Source organism: Pseudorca crassidens, chromosome 7 (genome assembly GCF_039906515.1).
Source record: "Pseudorca crassidens isolate mPseCra1 chromosome 7, mPseCra1.hap1, whole genome shotgun sequence".
NCBI lineage: Eukaryota > Metazoa > Chordata > Mammalia > Artiodactyla > Delphinidae > Pseudorca > Pseudorca crassidens.
The window spans coordinates 8,724,356-8,742,698 of NC_090302.1; the positions used below are offsets into that span (position 1 = coordinate 8,724,356).

The 18,343-nt window shown below is 54.4% G+C and overlaps 2 protein-coding genes across 23 annotated transcripts in view; one reads left to right on the forward strand and one right to left on the reverse strand.

Moving 5' to 3' along the window:
• The window catches only part of RALGPS1 (Ral GEF with PH domain and SH3 binding motif 1), a 331,729-nt gene that overhangs the window by 95,881 nt on the left and 217,505 nt on the right, over positions 1–18,343 (reverse strand). The window lies entirely within an intron of this gene.
• Positions 645–18,343, forward strand: part of ANGPTL2 (angiopoietin like 2) — a 33,899-nt gene continuing 16,200 nt past the window's right edge. The window contains exons 1-2 of the mRNA XM_067743264.1: positions 645–1,119; positions 13,985–14,850. Coding sequence (XP_067599365.1) covers positions 14,034–14,850 — 817 coding nt within the window. The 5' untranslated portion in view covers positions 645–1,119; positions 13,985–14,033. The remainder of the gene's footprint in view (positions 1,120–13,984; positions 14,851–18,343) is intronic.

Below are 18,343 nucleotides of genomic sequence, written 5' to 3' on the forward strand. Positions count from 1 at the left end.
CTTGTTTTAGCTCATCTACTGATGCATGAGAGGGATGCCCGGAGAGATGCAGTGACTCAATCAAGGCCCCTCAGGTGGGAAGTGATGGAGCATTTCCCCAGCGCTGCCCCCACCCCAGCCGGTGGTAATTCCGCTGTCCCAAGCCACTGCTTCTCCCTAACTTCACAGCCCAGATCCCACTGGCTGCTGTGCAGACAGCCTGGGGCTCCCTTCCCCAGGGTTTAGAGGTAAGAGTGAAGCCTCCAAGAAGGGCGGCTGATGGGGAGAGGCCGTCTGTGCGGGGCTGCCCTGCCTGCCCAACTGGGGCTCGGCAGGGCAGGCCTGGAAGAGGCAGCAATCCAGGGGAGGACCCGGCTCCCTGCAGCCCACACGCCAACCCGCTGCCTGCACAGCTGGGGCGGATCTAAACCCATTACCTGAGTCAGAGGGGAAGCTCTCTGCCTCGGCAGAGCGCACCCGGGGCTGCCCGGGCTTTTGGGAGCCGTTGGGCCAGGGAGCAGAGCTGGCCCGGCTGCTCGTGCCAAGGAAGGAGGGGGCCGACGAGGCCGCCAAAGCAGGCTGGGGCGGGAGGGGCCAGGCCAGCTGGGGCCGGAGCTAGTGTGACATCACCGGGCGGCCCGCCTCTGTCTGGGGCTGAGGGGAGGCCCTGAGCCTTTCTGGGGCCTGGGGGATCCTCTTGCACTGGTGGGTGGAGAGAAGTGCCTGCAGCCAACCAGGGTCAGGCTGTGCTCACAGTTTCCTCCGGCAGCATGTAAAGGCTCCACAAAGGAGTTGGGAGTTCAAATGAGGCTGCCGCAGACGGCCTGAGGATGGACCCCGCGCCCTGAGCAGTGCCGCCTGAGCTCCGGACCTGCAGAGCATGGCACTGGGGCAGCTGCCGGCCCCCGCGAGAGAAGGCAGGTCGTGAGCCACCCGGCGGGACCCCGGGCCAGCCCCCGCCCCATCCCTGGCCGGAGCCCCCGCTGTGGAGGCAGAGCGGAGCGAGCAGAGGCCAGTGAGGCAGGGCTGCTCTGCAGCCGGTCCAGCCTGCGACTCAGGGAGGCCATGGCCAGGCTGCCCCGCTGACGGCCGAGGTGAAGCATGTGAGAGCTGCCCCGGGAGCCAGGCAGGAGGGAAGAGGTAAGAGCCCGACTCTGTGGCACCGAGGTACGGGGGCGAGAGGCAGCAGCTGGCTCCGGGTCTCTGGGCTCAAGAACCCTGACCCCTCCAGCCGGGGAACGCGATGCTCGCAGCTGGGCCCTCCTGCTTTCGCTTGGAGCCAAACAAGGCATCTGCTGGGACAGGACCTGTGGACACCTGGGTAGAGGGTGGAGTTCTGGGGGCGTGAGGTCATGGCTGGGGTTTCGAGGGCTCCATCAGTAAGCCCCACTCTCCTTCAGACAAAGAGCCTTTGGGGTGAAGGCAGGCGGCTCCTGGGCAGGGCTCCGCAGCCGGGGTGTGTGCGCGAGCATGAGCTTGTGTGGACGGGTGCCCTTGAGGGGCCAGCGGGCCGATGGAGTCACAGACGCAGGGCTAGCCCGAGGACTCCGGAAGTTGTCTTTCAGTTTTGGGTTCCTATGCACCCTGGCTGGAGACTCTGCTGAGGCAAAAGCAAACGCTGTCCTGCGAGAGCCGGGAGCCCTCGTTCAGAAAGTTCCCTGGCACTGAGCAGCCTGTACTCATGCCCTCAGCCGGGGAGGAGAGGAGCAGAGGGGTCCAGAGCCGGGAGGGACACATCAGCCAGAGGTTCCTGCCGCTGTGACTCGGGGCACAGTGCTGCCCTGGTTTCCCGGCGGGTCCGAGGACGTCTGGTCCCTCCTCGCACAGGACAGGACGGGATGGGACGGGACGGAGCCCCAGGTCTCCAGCAGGCTGTACGTGGCCTGGCCAGGACACAGGGGAGGATGAGGCTTCCCCGGCACCCGGCAGGGGGACGGTACAGGCTCTGCATCTGAGTCCCTTGAAAGCACTCGCTAGATAACATTTCCAAACAGAAATTCTTCACTGATCCCTCCCTTCTCCTCCTGTGATATGTGTGTCACGGGTCAGCTATTGCCTCTGCTGTGGGATTACGAGAGCTCCCAGAGGGCAGTTCGGTTACTTAGAAAAGGATCCCCTTTCACCGGGGCTCTGAGGAAAGTTGAGAATGCCACTTCCGAAGCTGGCCAAATGCTCCCCACATGTATTTTTCCAAATTGAGACAGAGTGAGGTAGTACGCACAAGCTAGGCTCAAATCCTAGCTCTTCTACTTATGAGCTAAGTGACCCTTGCAGATCATTTAGCCTCTCTAAGCCTCAGTTTCCTTACCTGTAAAATGGGATAACAGTAATGCCCATCTCTTGGTAACAACTAACACTTACATTGCACTTACCAAGAGGCAGAGTCCTCACAACCACCCTATAACACAGGCACTGTTAGTCATCACCATTTCACATGTGAGGAAACTGAGGCACAGAGGTTAAGTGTTGTGCCCAAGGCCACATGGTTGGTAAACGCCAGCACCAGCACTTGAACCCAGCACTCTGAACCACGCTCCATTGCTTTCTAGGAGGAGCGTGTGGGATCATGGCCGGGAAGGCCTTAGCACGGCACCGGGTGTGTGGCAGAGCCTCAGAACACATTAGTCACTGAGTATTATGAGCCATAACAACCAGAATTGCAGAGAGGGAAGAGCAGAGACCCAGATTCTCTAACCTGGATACATTCTGCTGGGGTTGTCAGGAAATCCCACCAGGCTGAGCCAGTGCTATGACCACTACTGCCACCCACGCTGGGGATCCTCCCAGGAGCCCGAGGAGGGGGGCTTTATGTCTGGGGCAACTGCAGCACATCCAGATCCTAGAAGTCCACACGAAGGAGGAGTGCCGATGCACCGACAAAAGGACCTCGGGTGCATCTGGTACCAGCCTTACAGTAAAAACATCCTACCCCTCACACAGCACTACTCCCCTGCCTGCTGGTCCGCTCACCAGAACCAGCAGGGAGGAAAGCAAGCTACCACCGCGCTGCAGGAGGTCCACAAAGCGGGAGGACCAATGCCAGGCCTGTCCTGGGGTTGCAGAGGGTGAGGCAGGGACCCCTCCCCCAAACCCCACCCCCATCACCCAAGTCTGGCCACAAGATAAATGGCCAAGTCTGGTGGATTTCATACCAGCCAACACTGATGCATCTTAGCCCCAGACAGTAGCTTCTCTCCTGTGGCCCCAGAGGTCCCTGAACTCTTGGAAGCATTTGGAAAGGCTGACATTAAATATATGCTTCTCTAGCACAAGGCCTCTGGGGCTGCGGAAGCTGCAGGTTTCCTGACTCCACCCGGGAACCACGGCGGCTCACTATGCTCTTCGGGCAGCCCGGGCCAAGTAGAGACTCTGACTGACCTCACAGGCCTGCCTAACACAAATTAGCTTAATTATTATTCAGTAAAAGCAGACAAAAATGTGTGAAGCACATGGCCCAGGAAGGGACTGCACGGTATTCCTGCACTTTCATGGGCAGAGCAACTAAGCCATTTCTCCAACACACAGTGATTTATTAAGTACCACTGTGCTAAGTAAGCCACACGCAGTATCTCATTTCATCCTCGCTACAACCTTAGGAGGCAGGTTCCAGTTTTAGCGTCACATTTTACAGATGAGAAAACAAAGGCTCAGAGAAGTTAAGCAACCTGCCCAAGGTCACACCGTTGGTGATTCTGTGGGATGTGAACGCTGGTCAGTATGGCTCCAAAGTCCACGCCTCTCCCTGCCTCACTCCAATGCCCTGTTCAAGGTGTCTCGCAGTCAAGTCTGTTTCGGTTGGTGTCCTAGAGACGCTGCACCATCCCATCTGAAAGCCACGTGCTTACCCGCTCATGTCATAGAAGCCTACCTCTGAGACAGTACAGGCCTCGTCGCCACCCCTCTTACAACCAAGGCTCAGCACAGCTACACAGCACGCCTGCGGTAGCACAGTCAATGAGAGGTGGAACTGGATTCCAAGCCAGGCTGTCTTAGCTCAGAACCCTGCGCAACTGGTGCTCTGTACGGCTGCCGCCCCCGGCAGCTCCATGGAACTCTGCACCAGCTCAGTGGGGCAGAGCCTCGGGCCAGCAGTCATCTATGTGCCTGAGATACCACTGGTGTGTTTCCCACGTTCCTAACTTGGAGACTCCAAGGGCTGCAGAACCTGAGCTCAGGTCTTCAAGGCCTACAGCAGCCACACTTGAGCAATTCCGGAGAAGAGATCCGGGAGCCGCAACTGGCAGCTACAGCAGAACAAACAGAACAGGCAGCAGCCCCGCCCAAGGCAAGTACATTCAGCTTCTGGCCTCTCTCTGAGTCACAGCCCACTTTGTCCAAACTGGTCCCAATTGACAGCAGTCAGATGGCGGAGGTGTTCTGCTTCACGACGCCCACAGCCCAGTGGGAAGAGGGAGAAGGTGAATCTAATAATCACACAAACGCACAACGGTGGGAGACCTGTAAGGAGGAGGCGTGTGGCGCTAAGAGGGAACCGTGAGATGCGTGGCGCTGTCCCCATTTTACAGAAGAGGGAACTGAGGGTCAGCGGGTGCAGCACCTCTGCCAAGGTCCCTCCACTAGCGGGCCAAAAAGCAAGGATCCAAGTCCAGATCTGGGCCCATTCCACCCCAGCCCACTGCCATCCCGGACAAACACACTGCGGGAATCTCAAGAATGAATCAATCCATTGAATAGCATTTCTTTTCTGCGAATTTATATGAAACACCCCAAATAGAAGGGTTATTCAGCCACTAGCAGCTAGGAGTTTGTGGTGATAGATGGGTCACATCAGAACCACATTCTGAGGGTAGTTTCTATGACAAAACCACATTCCGACACAACGACCATAAGCCGTATGACTGACTTAATAACAGCCTTGGGAGGGGAGTTAAAATGTTACAGTGTCCCGTTCCACGTACACATCAGTTTTAAGACACATTCTGATCACAGACATGTTAACGTGCTGGGTGGGGGGAGCCAGGCCTCTCACAATCAAGCTATTGTGTTAGGTGGATTCTCTGGTGAAACCAGCCTGTCTTAGGGCCAGCAGCCCCAGAGCCTCAGCCTCCCGCTGCTGCCTAGTCCTCCAGAAAGGCATGCCCAAGACCACCTCAGAAAAGCCCAGAATGAACTCTGAGGACCCACCCAGCTCCAGGAACGACCAAAGTCCTGCCCAAGATGGACCCACCCCAGCCCCCATGAGGGAAAGGTGGGATCTCTCAGTCACTGCTGGACCTCCAATACCCACTAAGGACAGGGAGAGAAAGGATCTGAATGAATGAACGAAGGAGGGAAGGAAGGAGGGAGGGCGGGAGCCTCAGACCCAGACACTGTGGCCCCCGGAGGGCAGGCACCTACCTTGCTCCTGCTCTATCTCCAGCCCCCAGCACAGTGGCTGGCACAGAGGAAATGCTCAGGAAATATGTTCAATGAATGAAGTCCTTGAATTCCTATTTAGTAACCCAGGTGCCATCCTGGCTATTGGGTATTCAGAGGGGGAACCGCCCTGACCCCGCTTTTAAGAAGCTTGCAGTCTGGGGTAGAGAACCAGACATGCTATATCTTGGGGGCTGTGATGGAAGCAGCCCCAGCTGCTTCTGGGAGCTGGAGGAGGGAGAAGGGAGGGGGCCCTCCCTGTGAACAGCCAGCTTCACTGAGAAGGTCAACTTAGCAAGGAAGGCAAGCGTGCCTCAGGCAGGACACAGGGAAGGTGACGAGGCAAAAAGAACAGCACGTGCAGATGCAGGGAGGCATGACAACACAGGCTCTATCTTTCAGCAGGACACTGACAAGACCAGATGTGTGTTTTAGAGAGATAGGCCTGGAGCTGCAAGCAGTGCAGAGTGCAGAGGAGAGAGCGGCTGAGGGCAGGGAGGCCAGGAAGGACTGTGTGGGTAAGAAGGCTGGCTATGGAATCCACAAACCTGGTTCCAAGCCTAGCTCCACCACTTGGTAGCTCTGAGGCCTGGGCAAGACTTCATCCTTACCTGTTTCTTCACCTGTGAAATGGGGATAATCATAGCCCCTGCCTTACAGAATTGCTGGGATCAGTGAGGTCGGCCCAAAATGGTTGTCCCAGTGCCCAGGGGCTAGGCCCTGCCGACAGGCCGAGGCGGCCATGGCGCCAACCACTCAGCCTGGCTCAGAAGAGCAGCTCCAGGCAAGGTCCGGATTACCCAGGGAGCTGCCCTGGGACAGCGCTGTCCACCCAGTCCCTAGCTGTTCTCTCCCGTCTGAGGCTCCCCCAGTTCCAGGGCTCCAGAGCACAGGAGGCACTGCCGGAAATGCAGCAGCCAACGCAGGAGCCGGGCTCTGAAATGGCTTCTGCAGACTCTCCTGCCTCTGCTCTGTTGGCTGAGGCTCCTGGCACAGAGGGCTCAGTGCACAGGCTTCGGGACCACCTCAAAATGGTTCCCAAATAATGTACCGCGGAAAAGGAACAGCAGCACCCTCGTCCCCCTGGCAAAGGCAACGAGCTCCCGCCGCCTAACCACATCCCCTCTTGCCCCATGAGCTCATAGTATGACCACAACCCACCTCCTCCATGAACTCAGCCCTGCCCTGGAGCCAGCAACACACCAGTGGCAGGAGCATCAGGCAGATTTGACCCTCCACTGCCACTCTTCCAGGCAAATCCGTCTGATCCTACCTACCTGCTGCTCTGGTTCACGCCTGTGTCCCCAGAACCCACGACAGGGCTGGACCCAGGATGCAGCAATACACAATGGCGGGCTGGCTGGGAAGGCTAAGTGGATGGAAGGCTGGCTGGCTGGACAAACGGCTCATTCGAAGGTCTTATTAGAGTTGAACAGGCAGGGTCTGGGAATCAGCTCCAGACTCCCTGGGTACCCACACTGACTTTTGGTGGGGATGATTCACAGAATCCTAGGCTGGGAAGGGATGGCAGTTGGAGATGTGGCTATTCCCTCCCTGGCCTCCAGGCTGGCGGTGAATCACCAGGACAAGTGATGCACAGTTCCTCCTCCAGGGTTTCTAAGGTGAGGACACCACTGCTCATCCTAGATGCCCATTTTGGGGTCTCACCACCTGGATAATCAAGAACTGTTTCTAGCATCCAACAAGACTCACCCTTGTGCTGACCCGAAAGCTATTTCTACTTTGTCAGTCAAGAGTGACTAAGAAGTAACCTGCATCTTGGCCATTGAGCAAACAGACAGGCACCTTTTACTCATACTGGTTGGAGAGATTCTCTTGATGGAGGTGAGGACATGGACCTTGCAGTCGACAGCTGAATCCCAGTCCCGATATTTACTCCAAGGGACCTTAGGCAAGTGACCTAATCTTTCTGGACCTGGGTTTCCTCTACTGCAAATACAGATAATAATACCTTTCTCCTAGGTAAGGAGACCAAATAGTTTGTTACTCAATCAGGACACTTTTGAGAATAAAACAGGGTGCTGTCAATAATTAATAAGATAATAGGTCTTAACTGGGGCCAACCAGCATGCATGGTCCCCTATTCATAGGGTTGTAAGCACCAATGAGATAGAGCATGGCTGAGCACATAGTAAGTTCACAACAAACAAATGGTAGCTGTTATTATCTATCCTATTGGTCATGTGGTCAGCTGGGCCCTCTAGGGCCATTTCTTCTGGAACTTTCCTTTATCTGGATCCCTCCCTCAGCCTGGATTACCAGTTGGTTTGGTTCTACCTAACTGCACATCATAAATCTCAACCAGCTTTAGCAGGAAAAACTGTCAACTTCAAAGTTTTGATTTTTTCTTTCTGTCCTGATGTTGGTTTAACATCACGATTCATGCTCGGTTCCATCAAACTCACTCAAGTGCAGCTCAAGTTCCTAGCTTCCTGTCAGGGGCCCGTCGGGCACACTGGGGCCAGGTGGCAGTTCCAGATTCCCTTGCTGCCTTGAAAGGGGCCCAGGCCTCCTGCAGTGCCTCTGGCCTGGACTCATACCTGGCTTTCATCTGTGATCACAGAATGATGGGGCAGGGCTGGCTGGGGAGGGAGGGATGGGTTCTGTGAGCCCCCAGACAGGACTACAACGTGGACTAATCATGAAACACCATCCTGGGAGCTGGATTTAATTCAGGGCCAGCAGTCCCGGGGGTTGCAAGAGCTCTCCTGTTCTCCCCCTGCTTTGGAGTGGGGGCAGTTGTCAGAGAACAATCTCCTTTGAGTTTTCCTGTCACTTCCATACATGCAGCATGGTATATATCTTGGGGTTCTGTTACCAACTGCTACTTAGTTAAGCTGGTAACTTTGGGCAAAATGACTCATGGACTTTGAATCTCAATAGTTTGCTCACCTGCCATGGGGACAACTGTCAGCTCTGCCGTTAGCCTTAAGAGCGTCTTTGTGGGAATTAGAATATTGCTGTGATTTAAATATACAAAACTACAAAGACTGTGAATGTGACTTGTGCTCCCTAGGGTTGCATAGTGCACAACCTGGGCCACCACGCACGGCAACCCTGAAATAACGGCTTCCCTCCCAGGGCTGTTGGGAGGATGAAATGAGATAATGTTTATAAAGTGCTTGAATCATGGTGATAATTGGTTGTAGTACTATTTTTTTCAGTATTTGAAATTTTCTTATTCCTACCCTTTGGGGTGAGAACTCACAAGATGACCCCGGGAAAGCAGCTTCTGCCACAGGGCAGGACACACAGCTCTGTCTTATGAAAACGATTCTTCCCACAAAGTGGCCCCTCACCTGGGCTGCGGGGCTGCAGTGCTGAGAGGGACATGGACAGGCGATGTGGGGTCCCACCACAGCAGGCCAAACAGGGACACCTAGAGCTGCCCACCGGAGGCTGGGTGGGACCCAGACCCTGAGGAGGTGGCCTCCCAGTGTGCAGAGCCCGTCATGTGGCTCAGTCGCACCAGCCCCAGTTGTGGGGAGGGAAACCCGTGCATAATGGAAACTCCTCACAATACAATGTGGAAAAGCAATTTCAAGAATCATTTTTATTTTCACTTTGAAGCCAAGGAAAACAGTTGGATTTGCTTTTCTTTGTTGGTCATAGGAAGAAACTGAGGAGCACCTCTTTGATTGGAGTTGAGTTCTTCTCCAGGCCTAAGATGGCTGGAATGCTGGGGAGTTATTTCTCTTGGGATGCAATTAGTTGAATAAATATCAAGAGAGCAAAAGTAAACAAACTCATTACTGTCCATTAAGAACTGCCAAACTTGCAAAAAACTGAGGAGGGGGTTGACCTTTAAGGAAAATAAATTACGCCAAGGCCAAAGGCAGCACAAAGAGCACAGCCCTTGGTGTCAGGCTGACCCCAGCTCTAGGCTGAGTCAGCTCTGGCTCTTGTCTGCCATGTGCTCCTGGGCAAGTTACTTAGCCTGTCTGGGTTTTGGTGCCCCCATTTATAAACTGGGGGGAATACCAACCTTGCTGGATTCCCTGGGACAGTGTATGTCAGGCACCTAGCACAGTGCCCTGTTCCTTCCCTTCCTTCTTGTAACCCGACTGGCTCCAAGTCACTCCCGCCAAGCCCAGACCCCACAGAAATGTGACAGTAAGACCCAAAATCATGCGGCTTCATGACTGGTCCCACCAGCAGCAATGCAACCTTGAGCACATTACCTGACACCCTCTTGAGCTTCAGTTTCCTCACCCTCAAAATGGGCATACTACTACTAACCGGCTCTGAAGGTCGTGGTGATTACATAGATAATGTGTATGTATAGGGCCTTGTGAACCTAAAAAGCTGTACGAGTGTTAACCGTCAAGTTTCGTTCTCTTTTTAATTGAACAGCTACAAGAAATGCTCTTTAAAGATTGCACAGTTTCTGACTGCGTTTGCACGTCTGGTGCCTCCCCGCTCTGTGCCCAGCGCTGTGTGAGATGCTAGGGACCCCATGACAGCCAGGACCAGTCCAACCAGCAGACTCCTTCAGAGTGGGAGGTGAGGCTAGACAGAACTCCTGGGCAGGCCCAGCTCTGTGACATGGAACAAGGCCCTCGGCTGTCAAATGGGAGAGTTAGTCCTGGTATCTCCTCGGGGGGGATGGTAGGATCAAGGAGATGGTACACGTGCTGGACACACTGCCGGAATGTGGTCAGCCCTCCTCGCCGCCAGTCGGCTTTGCTGGTGCTCTCATGCTGCTATCATGCCATCCCCACCTCTGGTTTCGGAAGCACTTCCACAGTCCTTAGCTACTGTGCAAGGTGGGTTGGATCACCCCACTTCACAGAAGAGGCTCAACCTTCAGGATCTCAAGCCCAAGGGCACAGAACTTTGCCTGGGAAGCTGTGAGAGCCCACACTTGGGAAGGGACAGAACTCAGTGGTAAACAGTGCCACCATGCCAGGTCTCGAGGCCCGAAGCCAAGTTGCCTTCCTGGTCCTGTGGCAGTAACTTGGCCAAGGTGGAGCCCTCGCCGGCATCCGCAATCAGCATCACAGCAGCATGGAGAGGCAGGTGAGCGGCCTGTGGGAAGGCAGTGCCGGCAGGCCCGCCCAGCCCAGGAGGGCAGCTCCTTCCCATTGGTGTGGGTTGGGTGTGGCCGCCGGCACAGGAGCAGCTAAAAGTGCGCTGGAAACTAGGCAAACGCTCACAAACTCAGTGAGGTTTACACTAACGTCACTGCAGCCCTAACCTCATAGTCCGACCCACACCAGAGGCTCCAAACACCTTTCTCTGCCTGGCCTGAAAGGCCTGAGCTGGCCTTCGGAACCAAGCTGGGGCTTCCTCATTCAAGCAGCTCAGCGTGGCCCTGGAGAGCACGGGGTCTGTTCTGTAACTTCCTGCTGTCCAGGCTGCCGACCAGAGAAGCCCCCAGAGGGGTCTGGGGAAGACAAAACCTTCAGGTTCTGTGGTATGGTTGTTATTTTAGGGTAAATTAATGTGAAAACAGAAAGTCATGATGCTAATACTTTATTACTAGAAACCAGATTAAGAACATTTCTGTGTAGTCATTAAGAGTTTGAAGGTTTGAGTACATCAGGCCAGGGCTGAGTCCTGGTTCTGCCACCTTCTAGCTGTGTGATTTTAGGCAAGTCACTTAGCCTCACTGAGTCTCAGTTTCCTCATCTGCAAAATGGAGGGACCTCCCTGGCGGTCCAGTGGTTAAGACTCTGTGCTTCCACTGCACAGGGTGTGGGTTCGATCCCTGGTCGGGGAACTAACATCCCGCATGCTGCGCATGGTGGCCAAACAAACATACAAACAAAAACCAAATAACAACAACAAAAAACTAAAACGGAAATAACAACAGTATCTACCAAGAAGCCATTGTGAGAATTCAATAAAGTAGAAAACCCTTGCAAAATGTTGAGTGCAGGGTCAGGTACACAGTGGGCACTCACTAAGTGGATGTTAGGGATGGTAGTAATAAATGTAATACACGCCCACGCCCTCAGGCAGTCACTTGCCTGGGGCTCCCCGGCCCCGCCTGCTACACCCCTTTTCGTAGCACTCCCCACTTCACGGCAACTGTTGGTGGCTGTGTCTTTTCATTCAGTCCACAAATATTCACTGAGCTCCTACATATTCCAGGCCCTGTGCTAGGCACTATGGGTGAGGAGTGACCAAAACAGACAAGCCCCCTGCCCTCATGGAGCTTCCTCTCTCGGGGGTTGGAAGGGAGACACTACATGCCTGATGGTGACAAGGACTCTGGAGGGGGAAGGTGGCGAGGTCACAATTTTAAATAAGCAGGAAGGCCTCACTGGGAAGGTGATATTTCAGCAAAGACCTGAAAGCGGTGGGGGGGGGGGGTGCAACACGGAAGGGGCCGAGAGTGTTCTAGGCCAGGTCAAGTGCAAAGGCCCCACGCCATCGGTGTGCTTAAGGAACGCCCGGGAAGCCAGCATGGCTGGAGCAAGTGCGAGATGAGGTCAGGGAGGGAGTGGGGCCAGAGCGGGGGGCCTTAGAGACCCATAGCTTCTTCTCCAAGACGAGGAGCCACCAGAGGATTCTGAGTAGAAGAGTGACCTGATTTGACGTTTTTACAAGGTTCACTCTGGCTGCTGGGCTGAGGAGATGCTGTAATGGGCAAGTGCAGGAGCAGGGAGACCAGTCAGGTCCAGGAGAGAGGTGAAGGTGGGCTGTACCCGGGGAGGTGGGGAGAAGCAGTAGGATCCTGGGAACAGTCCCAGGATATTGCTATTATAATTTGGTGGTGAATTAGATGTGGGGTATGACGGGAAGAAAGGAGTCAAGGATGACTTCAAGTTTGTTGGCCTGAGCAATCAGAAGAACAGAGTTGCCACTTGCTAACGCAGGAAAAACTGGGATGAACAGGCTGGGATGGAGATGTGGGTAACCCCAGGAGTTCATTTCCGGATGAGTTACGGTTGAGATGCGCGGTAGCAGTGGCAGCAGCAGTAGTTGAGCAGAAATGTCGAAGAGGCAGTTGGATATATGAGTCTGGACTCAGGGTGAGGCCCAGGCTAGAATGGATGAGATCACCAAGGTACAGAAGACGTCTGAGGACTGAGCTCTGCCCAACCCCTCCCCGCCCAGGACAGGGTTGGGGATGAACCAGCAAAGGAGACTGAGGAGTAGCCAGTGAGACAGGAAGAAAGGGTGGTGTTTGGGGAAGGAAGTCCAAGGAGGGAGTGATCTGCCATGTCCCCCGGGTGCTGAGAGGCAACGTATCAGTGAGGACCAGGAACTGGCCACTTGGTCTGGCAAGTGAGGCCCCTGACGATCCTGTCTAGGACACTTGGAATGGAGGGGACGGGGCCACGCCTGATGGGAACGGGCTCAAGAGAGAACAGGAGGAGACAGACTTTCTGGAAACAGTGGGTGTGGGCAACTCTTCAGAGGGTTTTGCTAAAAAGGGGAGCACAGCAATGGAACAGTAGCTGGACAAGGGATGTGAGGTCAAGAGAGGATTTTCTTTAAGTTGAAAGAAATAACAGCATGGCTGGAGAAAAAATGTGATCATGCCGGAGAGCTGGGGGAGAGCTGCTGGAGCCACATCCTTGAGTAGGTGAGAGGAGCGATCTATGCACGCATGTCCCCTCCCTCTTGGCCTGGCTCACTCCTACTCAACACTCCAGGGTCAGCATAAAGGTCACTTTCTCAGAGAAGCTTTCCTGACCCCTCTGGTTAGGTCAGTTCCCCGTTCTACCCTTCCACTGCATACACTACTTCTGCCTCACGGCACTTAGGGGCTGTGTAACGATGGGTAAGCCCCGTGAGGGCAGGGGCTGGCTCTGTCCTGTTTGCAGCTGCATCTCCAGCAGCCAGCACACCGTCTGGCATACCACAGATGTTCAATGGATATCTGGGGAAGGAACAAGTGGTCAGAGTAGAACTGAAACAAATCTGGAGACACATGTCTGTTTTCTGCTCCCACCTGGCTTAACCATGTGGCAGTGATGGGGACCGTGCAGTTACTGGCTGCTGGAAATATCTGGATTTAGAAGAGTTGTTTGCTCCTGTTTGGGCTCTGTAGCTTGGCTAACACACAGGCCAAAGCCACATGGCTACACACATCCTTCCATTGACACTGTTCATTACAAACTGAACACATCCATACTATGTCTAGCAAATCATTCATTTAACAAATATTGCAGAAAGCTTGCTTAGTGCAGCATCCTGGGGATACAGGATGGAAACAGACACAGCACCGGCCTTTATGGACCGCAGATCCATGAAGAGATCTCACAGAATTCAGATTCATCTCAACTGTGATGGGTGTTACAAAGGGCACGTCCAGGGGGAAGCTAAATGGTCTGAGGAGTGTGAGGCAGAGGAGGAGGGAGATGGGACAACCCTTCCTCTTCCTCCCCTCCCAGCTTCAAGCTGCCCTCGTGTGGTTCTCAGGCTCCAGGAGCGGCGGGGCCTCGGCCTGCTGCCTTCAGATGCCCAGTCCCCTCCTGTTTCCTTCCTACCTCTGCCGGGCCTGCCTGTCTCCTTCTGTGGCTCCCGGAAGGGCTGCCTCCTGAAGCTGTGTTTTTGGAAACATCTGCCCGATAAGAAGGCTGAGCTCCCTTATGGCACAGGCCGCTGGCAGTGACAGGACCCTCACTGAGTCTCCCCTTCTGTTTACTTCCAGGGTTTCATAGTCTCTGCTCTCAAAGAAGAACCCCCACTTTGCAAGGACCATGAGGCCGCTGTGCGTGACGTGCTGGTGGCTGGGACTGCTGGCCGCCCTGGGAGCGGCTGTGGGCCAGAAGGAGGGCTTTGAGGGCACAGAGGAGGGCTCGCCCAGCGAGTTCATCTACCTGAACAGGTACAAGCGGGCCGGCGAGTCCTCGGACAAGTGCACCTACACCTTCATCGTTCCCCAGCAGCGGGTCACAGGCGCCATCTGCGTCAACTCCAAGGAGCCCGAGGTGCTCCTGGAGAACCGGGTGCACAAGCAGGAGCTGGAGCTGCTCAACAACGAGCTGCTCAAGCAGAAGCGGCAGATCGAGACGCTGCAGCAGCTCGTGGAGGTGGACGGCGGCATCGTGAGCGAGGTGAAGCTGCTGCGCAAGGAAAGCCGCAACATGAACTCGCGGGTCACGCAGCTCTACATGCAGCTCCTGCACGAGATCATCCGCAAGCGGGACAATGCGCTCGAGCTCTCCCAGCTGGAGAACAGGATCCTCAACCAGACGGCTGACATGCTGCAGCTGGCCAGCAAGTACAAGGACCTGGAGCACAAGTACCAGCACCTGGCCACGCTGGCCCACAACCAGTCAGAGATCATCGCGCAGCTGGAGGAGCACTGCCAGCGGGTGCCCGCCGCCCGGCCCGTGCCCCAGCCGCCCCCCGCCGCCCCGCCCCGCGCCTACCAGCCGCCCCCCTACAACCGCATCATCAACCAGATCTCCACCAACGAGATCCAGAGCGACCAGAACCTGAAGGTGCTGCCGCCCCCTCTGCCCACCATGCCCACCCTCACCAGCCTCCCATCCTCCACAGACAAGCCGTCGGGTAAGTCCTTCCGGGAACCTGCAACATCTGGGCCTCAGGGCCGGGCACCAGGCTTCCCTTGGCTGTGACCACAAGTGGGGGAAGAGCCGCGGTAAGTTGAAGCCGGGCCAAAGGCCTGCGCAATCAATCCCCCAGCGGTCCCTTGGGCCAAGCCGCAGGAGCCGGTGGGGTGAGAGGGGGACATTCCTCAGGTGGATGCTCCAAGGTAGAACCAGGAGACAGGGGAATCTCAGAAGACAAGTGTTTTCTGGCTTCTGATAGGAAAAAACCCAGGCCTGAGTCTTCTGGGCTCTGCAAGAGGTGCTCTGTGTTGGCAGGTAGGATGTCTCTCCTGCAAGCTCTCGTACTGTGCCTGGCACAGAACTGGCATTTAGTAAATGCTCACGGAAGAAACAACAGACCAGAGGAAAAGAAAGTGTTATCACAGCAGAAGTATGATGAACACACTGTAGGGAGGGGCTGCGGGGGAGGAAGGAGTACTTTCTAAAGCCCACACATTTCCTAGCGTCGGATGCATCTAGAATTTTCAGTGATGATTCCATACACTCTTAAATACATGTTTCATCTTAAATAAATATGGTAATTCTCAAAATATCATCATGCGGGAGGAATGGGGCTGCTGGTAGGTTTTGAAGCTTGACCCAGATACTGGCGCCGGGTGCTTTCATGTATATTATTACATCATTAACCCCTGCAGCTCCTTATGGAAGGTTAACTGAGAGGATGAGTGACTTGCTCACAGGCTTAGGATCCTCAGGCTGAGTCTGAGTTCAGGCCTTTTCACTTTAAAGCTGGGGCTGACTCCTCTGTGCCCGAGGACTCTGGGAATCCTCACTCCGGGGGGAGCATGAGCCCAGCCCCCTGAAGCTCAGTCTCTCATTCATCCAGGACCTTGTGTGCCTTACAAATGGGCTGTCATATGAGGACTACGTTCGTCTTTGCAAAAAAGTAACCATGTATCTGCTTCAAGTCAGAGATATTTTTACTGAAAATATCCTGTTTTACATTTATTTCACACTTCTGAAAATAACCACCAGTACTGGGAAGAGCAGTTTCTTGCTAATTCCAGAGAAGGCTGAACCTGAGTGCACGAGGGTGGCCCACGCAAAAGACAAGGGTGGCGCTGTCTGCAGGTCTGTGGGGGTAGCCAGGTGCAGGGCAGAGCATCTTTCCTCGCAGCCAAGCCCTCTACTGGGTGTGCAGGTTGAGGACTTGTGCTCTGGAGCAGGCTGACCTGGGTTCAAATTCTGATTCCCCCACTGATTAGCTCTGGGACATTAGGCAAGTCACTTTGCCCCTCAGAGCCCCTCAGAGCCTCAGTTTCCCCACCTATTAATAGAGGATGGATTAAAATAGTGCCTACCTGAGGATTAAATGAAATACTGCACAACACGTGGTTAGCACAGTTCTGGGGCCATGGTAAGTTTCAATACATGGTAGCTATGAGTTTCCTTTGGTCTTGGTCTCTTCATCTTGAAATAGGAGATTGAAATGTAAAAAACAGACCATTTTTAGCTCTAGCTTTCTACAGCTGATGACTGGTTCATCTGTACACATGTCTATTTTAAACAGGGAGTTCCAAAAGAGAGGGCAGAGTGTGCTAATACATACTGATAGAACACCCAGAGGGTAAAACGTGCCCATGGCACCGAATGCTCAGCTGAATGATATAATTCTGACATGAGGCAGGCTGACCTCAATAGTTAGGCAATAGATCTCCTCTTGCTTAAGCATCTCTGGTTTCTGACTCAACAATTCCAGGACATTCCTGAGCTTGAACTAAGCTGGTGGATACATAGTGTAGGAATAAAGACCTAAGTTTGCACCCAAGCTCTACCTTTTATTAGCTGTTCGCTCATAAGAAAGTTATTTAGCTCTTCTGAGCCTTAATTTTCTCCTCTATAAAATGGGGAGAAGAGTCATACCATCACAGGGTTGCCATGGAAACTCAATGCAATCAGGCATGTGATATACATCATGTGGGGCAGCCAACAATAGCTGAGCCCCTACTCTTTGCCAATCACAGTGCTGGACTTGGGGGCTTGTGAAAACGACAGTCCTAACCTCCAGGAACTTAGTCTGGGGGAGACGGCAGATTCATGAATGCATTGGGACCTATCCAGTGCCCACCAGTTCTAGACCCTAAAATCAGCACATCAGGTCTGACAAAGGATTTCTCTGAGAGAGAGCACCTGTCAAAGCCAAAATTTCCAGAATGGTGTGAGAACTTATGGGACCAACATAACAAAGTACCTGAAATCAGGAATGCAGTGAAAATCATGGGCTGTGCAGTCACTATGGTAACACCACGGGGTGCTAAGTGCCCGCCTACAGGCACTACATCTATTAAGGTGGCATGACTGAGTCTGCCTGCAGTAGAAGGGACAAGTTGGACGGAGGTGGGGACGTAAGAGTGAAGGATCTGTAAGAGTTTACCGGGTGGACTTGGGAGTTGGGCAATTGAGTTACTAGTGGGTCCCCAGTGGAGATGAGTCCGTGCAAAGACCCAGGGGCGTGGCCCTAATCCTGGCACCTCAAGTAGTTTGGCTCTCCTGCTTCTTCACGTGCATAATTCAGCCTGGAATGTGTGCATTCCAAGGCTCCTGCGTGCACCCAACCCCTTTCCCTCCCACTTAAGGAAGCACACCTGCATGGAGGGAATGGCAGTGGTTTTATTACAGAGGTAATCTGAATCCACTATAATTTACCTTTTTTTTTTTTTTAAGCAAAGCCTTCCCAAATGTTGGTACTGATTGTCAGTAACTGATTCCTTGTGACTCATCTGACCACTGCACTCCCCACGTGGGGCATTCCCTGCCGAGACCGCGCACCTGGCTACAGAAGCTGAAGGGGCGGGCAGAGCCTGGAGAGAGGCTGGGAGGCCCTGCCCTTTCCTGGTGTTGGACCAGGACATGAGGAAAAGGCAGATGGTCACTCTCAGCCAATCGGCAGAGAGCTCTTATCAGGCCTGTTCTGAGAACTTAGGGGGCAGGTTCTGGTCTTGGAAGACAAAACCTTCCTCTGTGCTCTGGCCCAACAGATTCTTTGCTCTGGGGACATCACTCAGCCAGAGACACTTCTGCAATTAAACACCTCTGCACTCAAGCCTTGGCAGCTCCTAAATCTTTCATTCCGCAACCTCAGAGCCACCTACTCTTCTCCTCATTGTCCGGGCCGCTCAGCCCGCAGCACGCCCTTCCCCAGGGGACTGAGGGATCCATGCCCCTTATCTGAAGCTGCGCTCACCAGCTTGTTCCCAGCCAGACAGTAACAGGCTGGCCCCAGGCCAGGCCCAGGCCTCTGAGAGCCTGAGTGACGGAGGCCCAGGCAGCTCCCGGCTTCCCTGGCGTCTCGCTTGGGTTTTGTCCCGTCTCTCTCAGGTCTGGCCAGACCTAAGGGCATTTCCATTAGGGTGATGCTTGTGATAAGGCCTGGGCCAAATGGCCCCGCCTGTGGCCCTCTCCCCTGGGGGGTCCCGTGGCTGCCGCCCTCC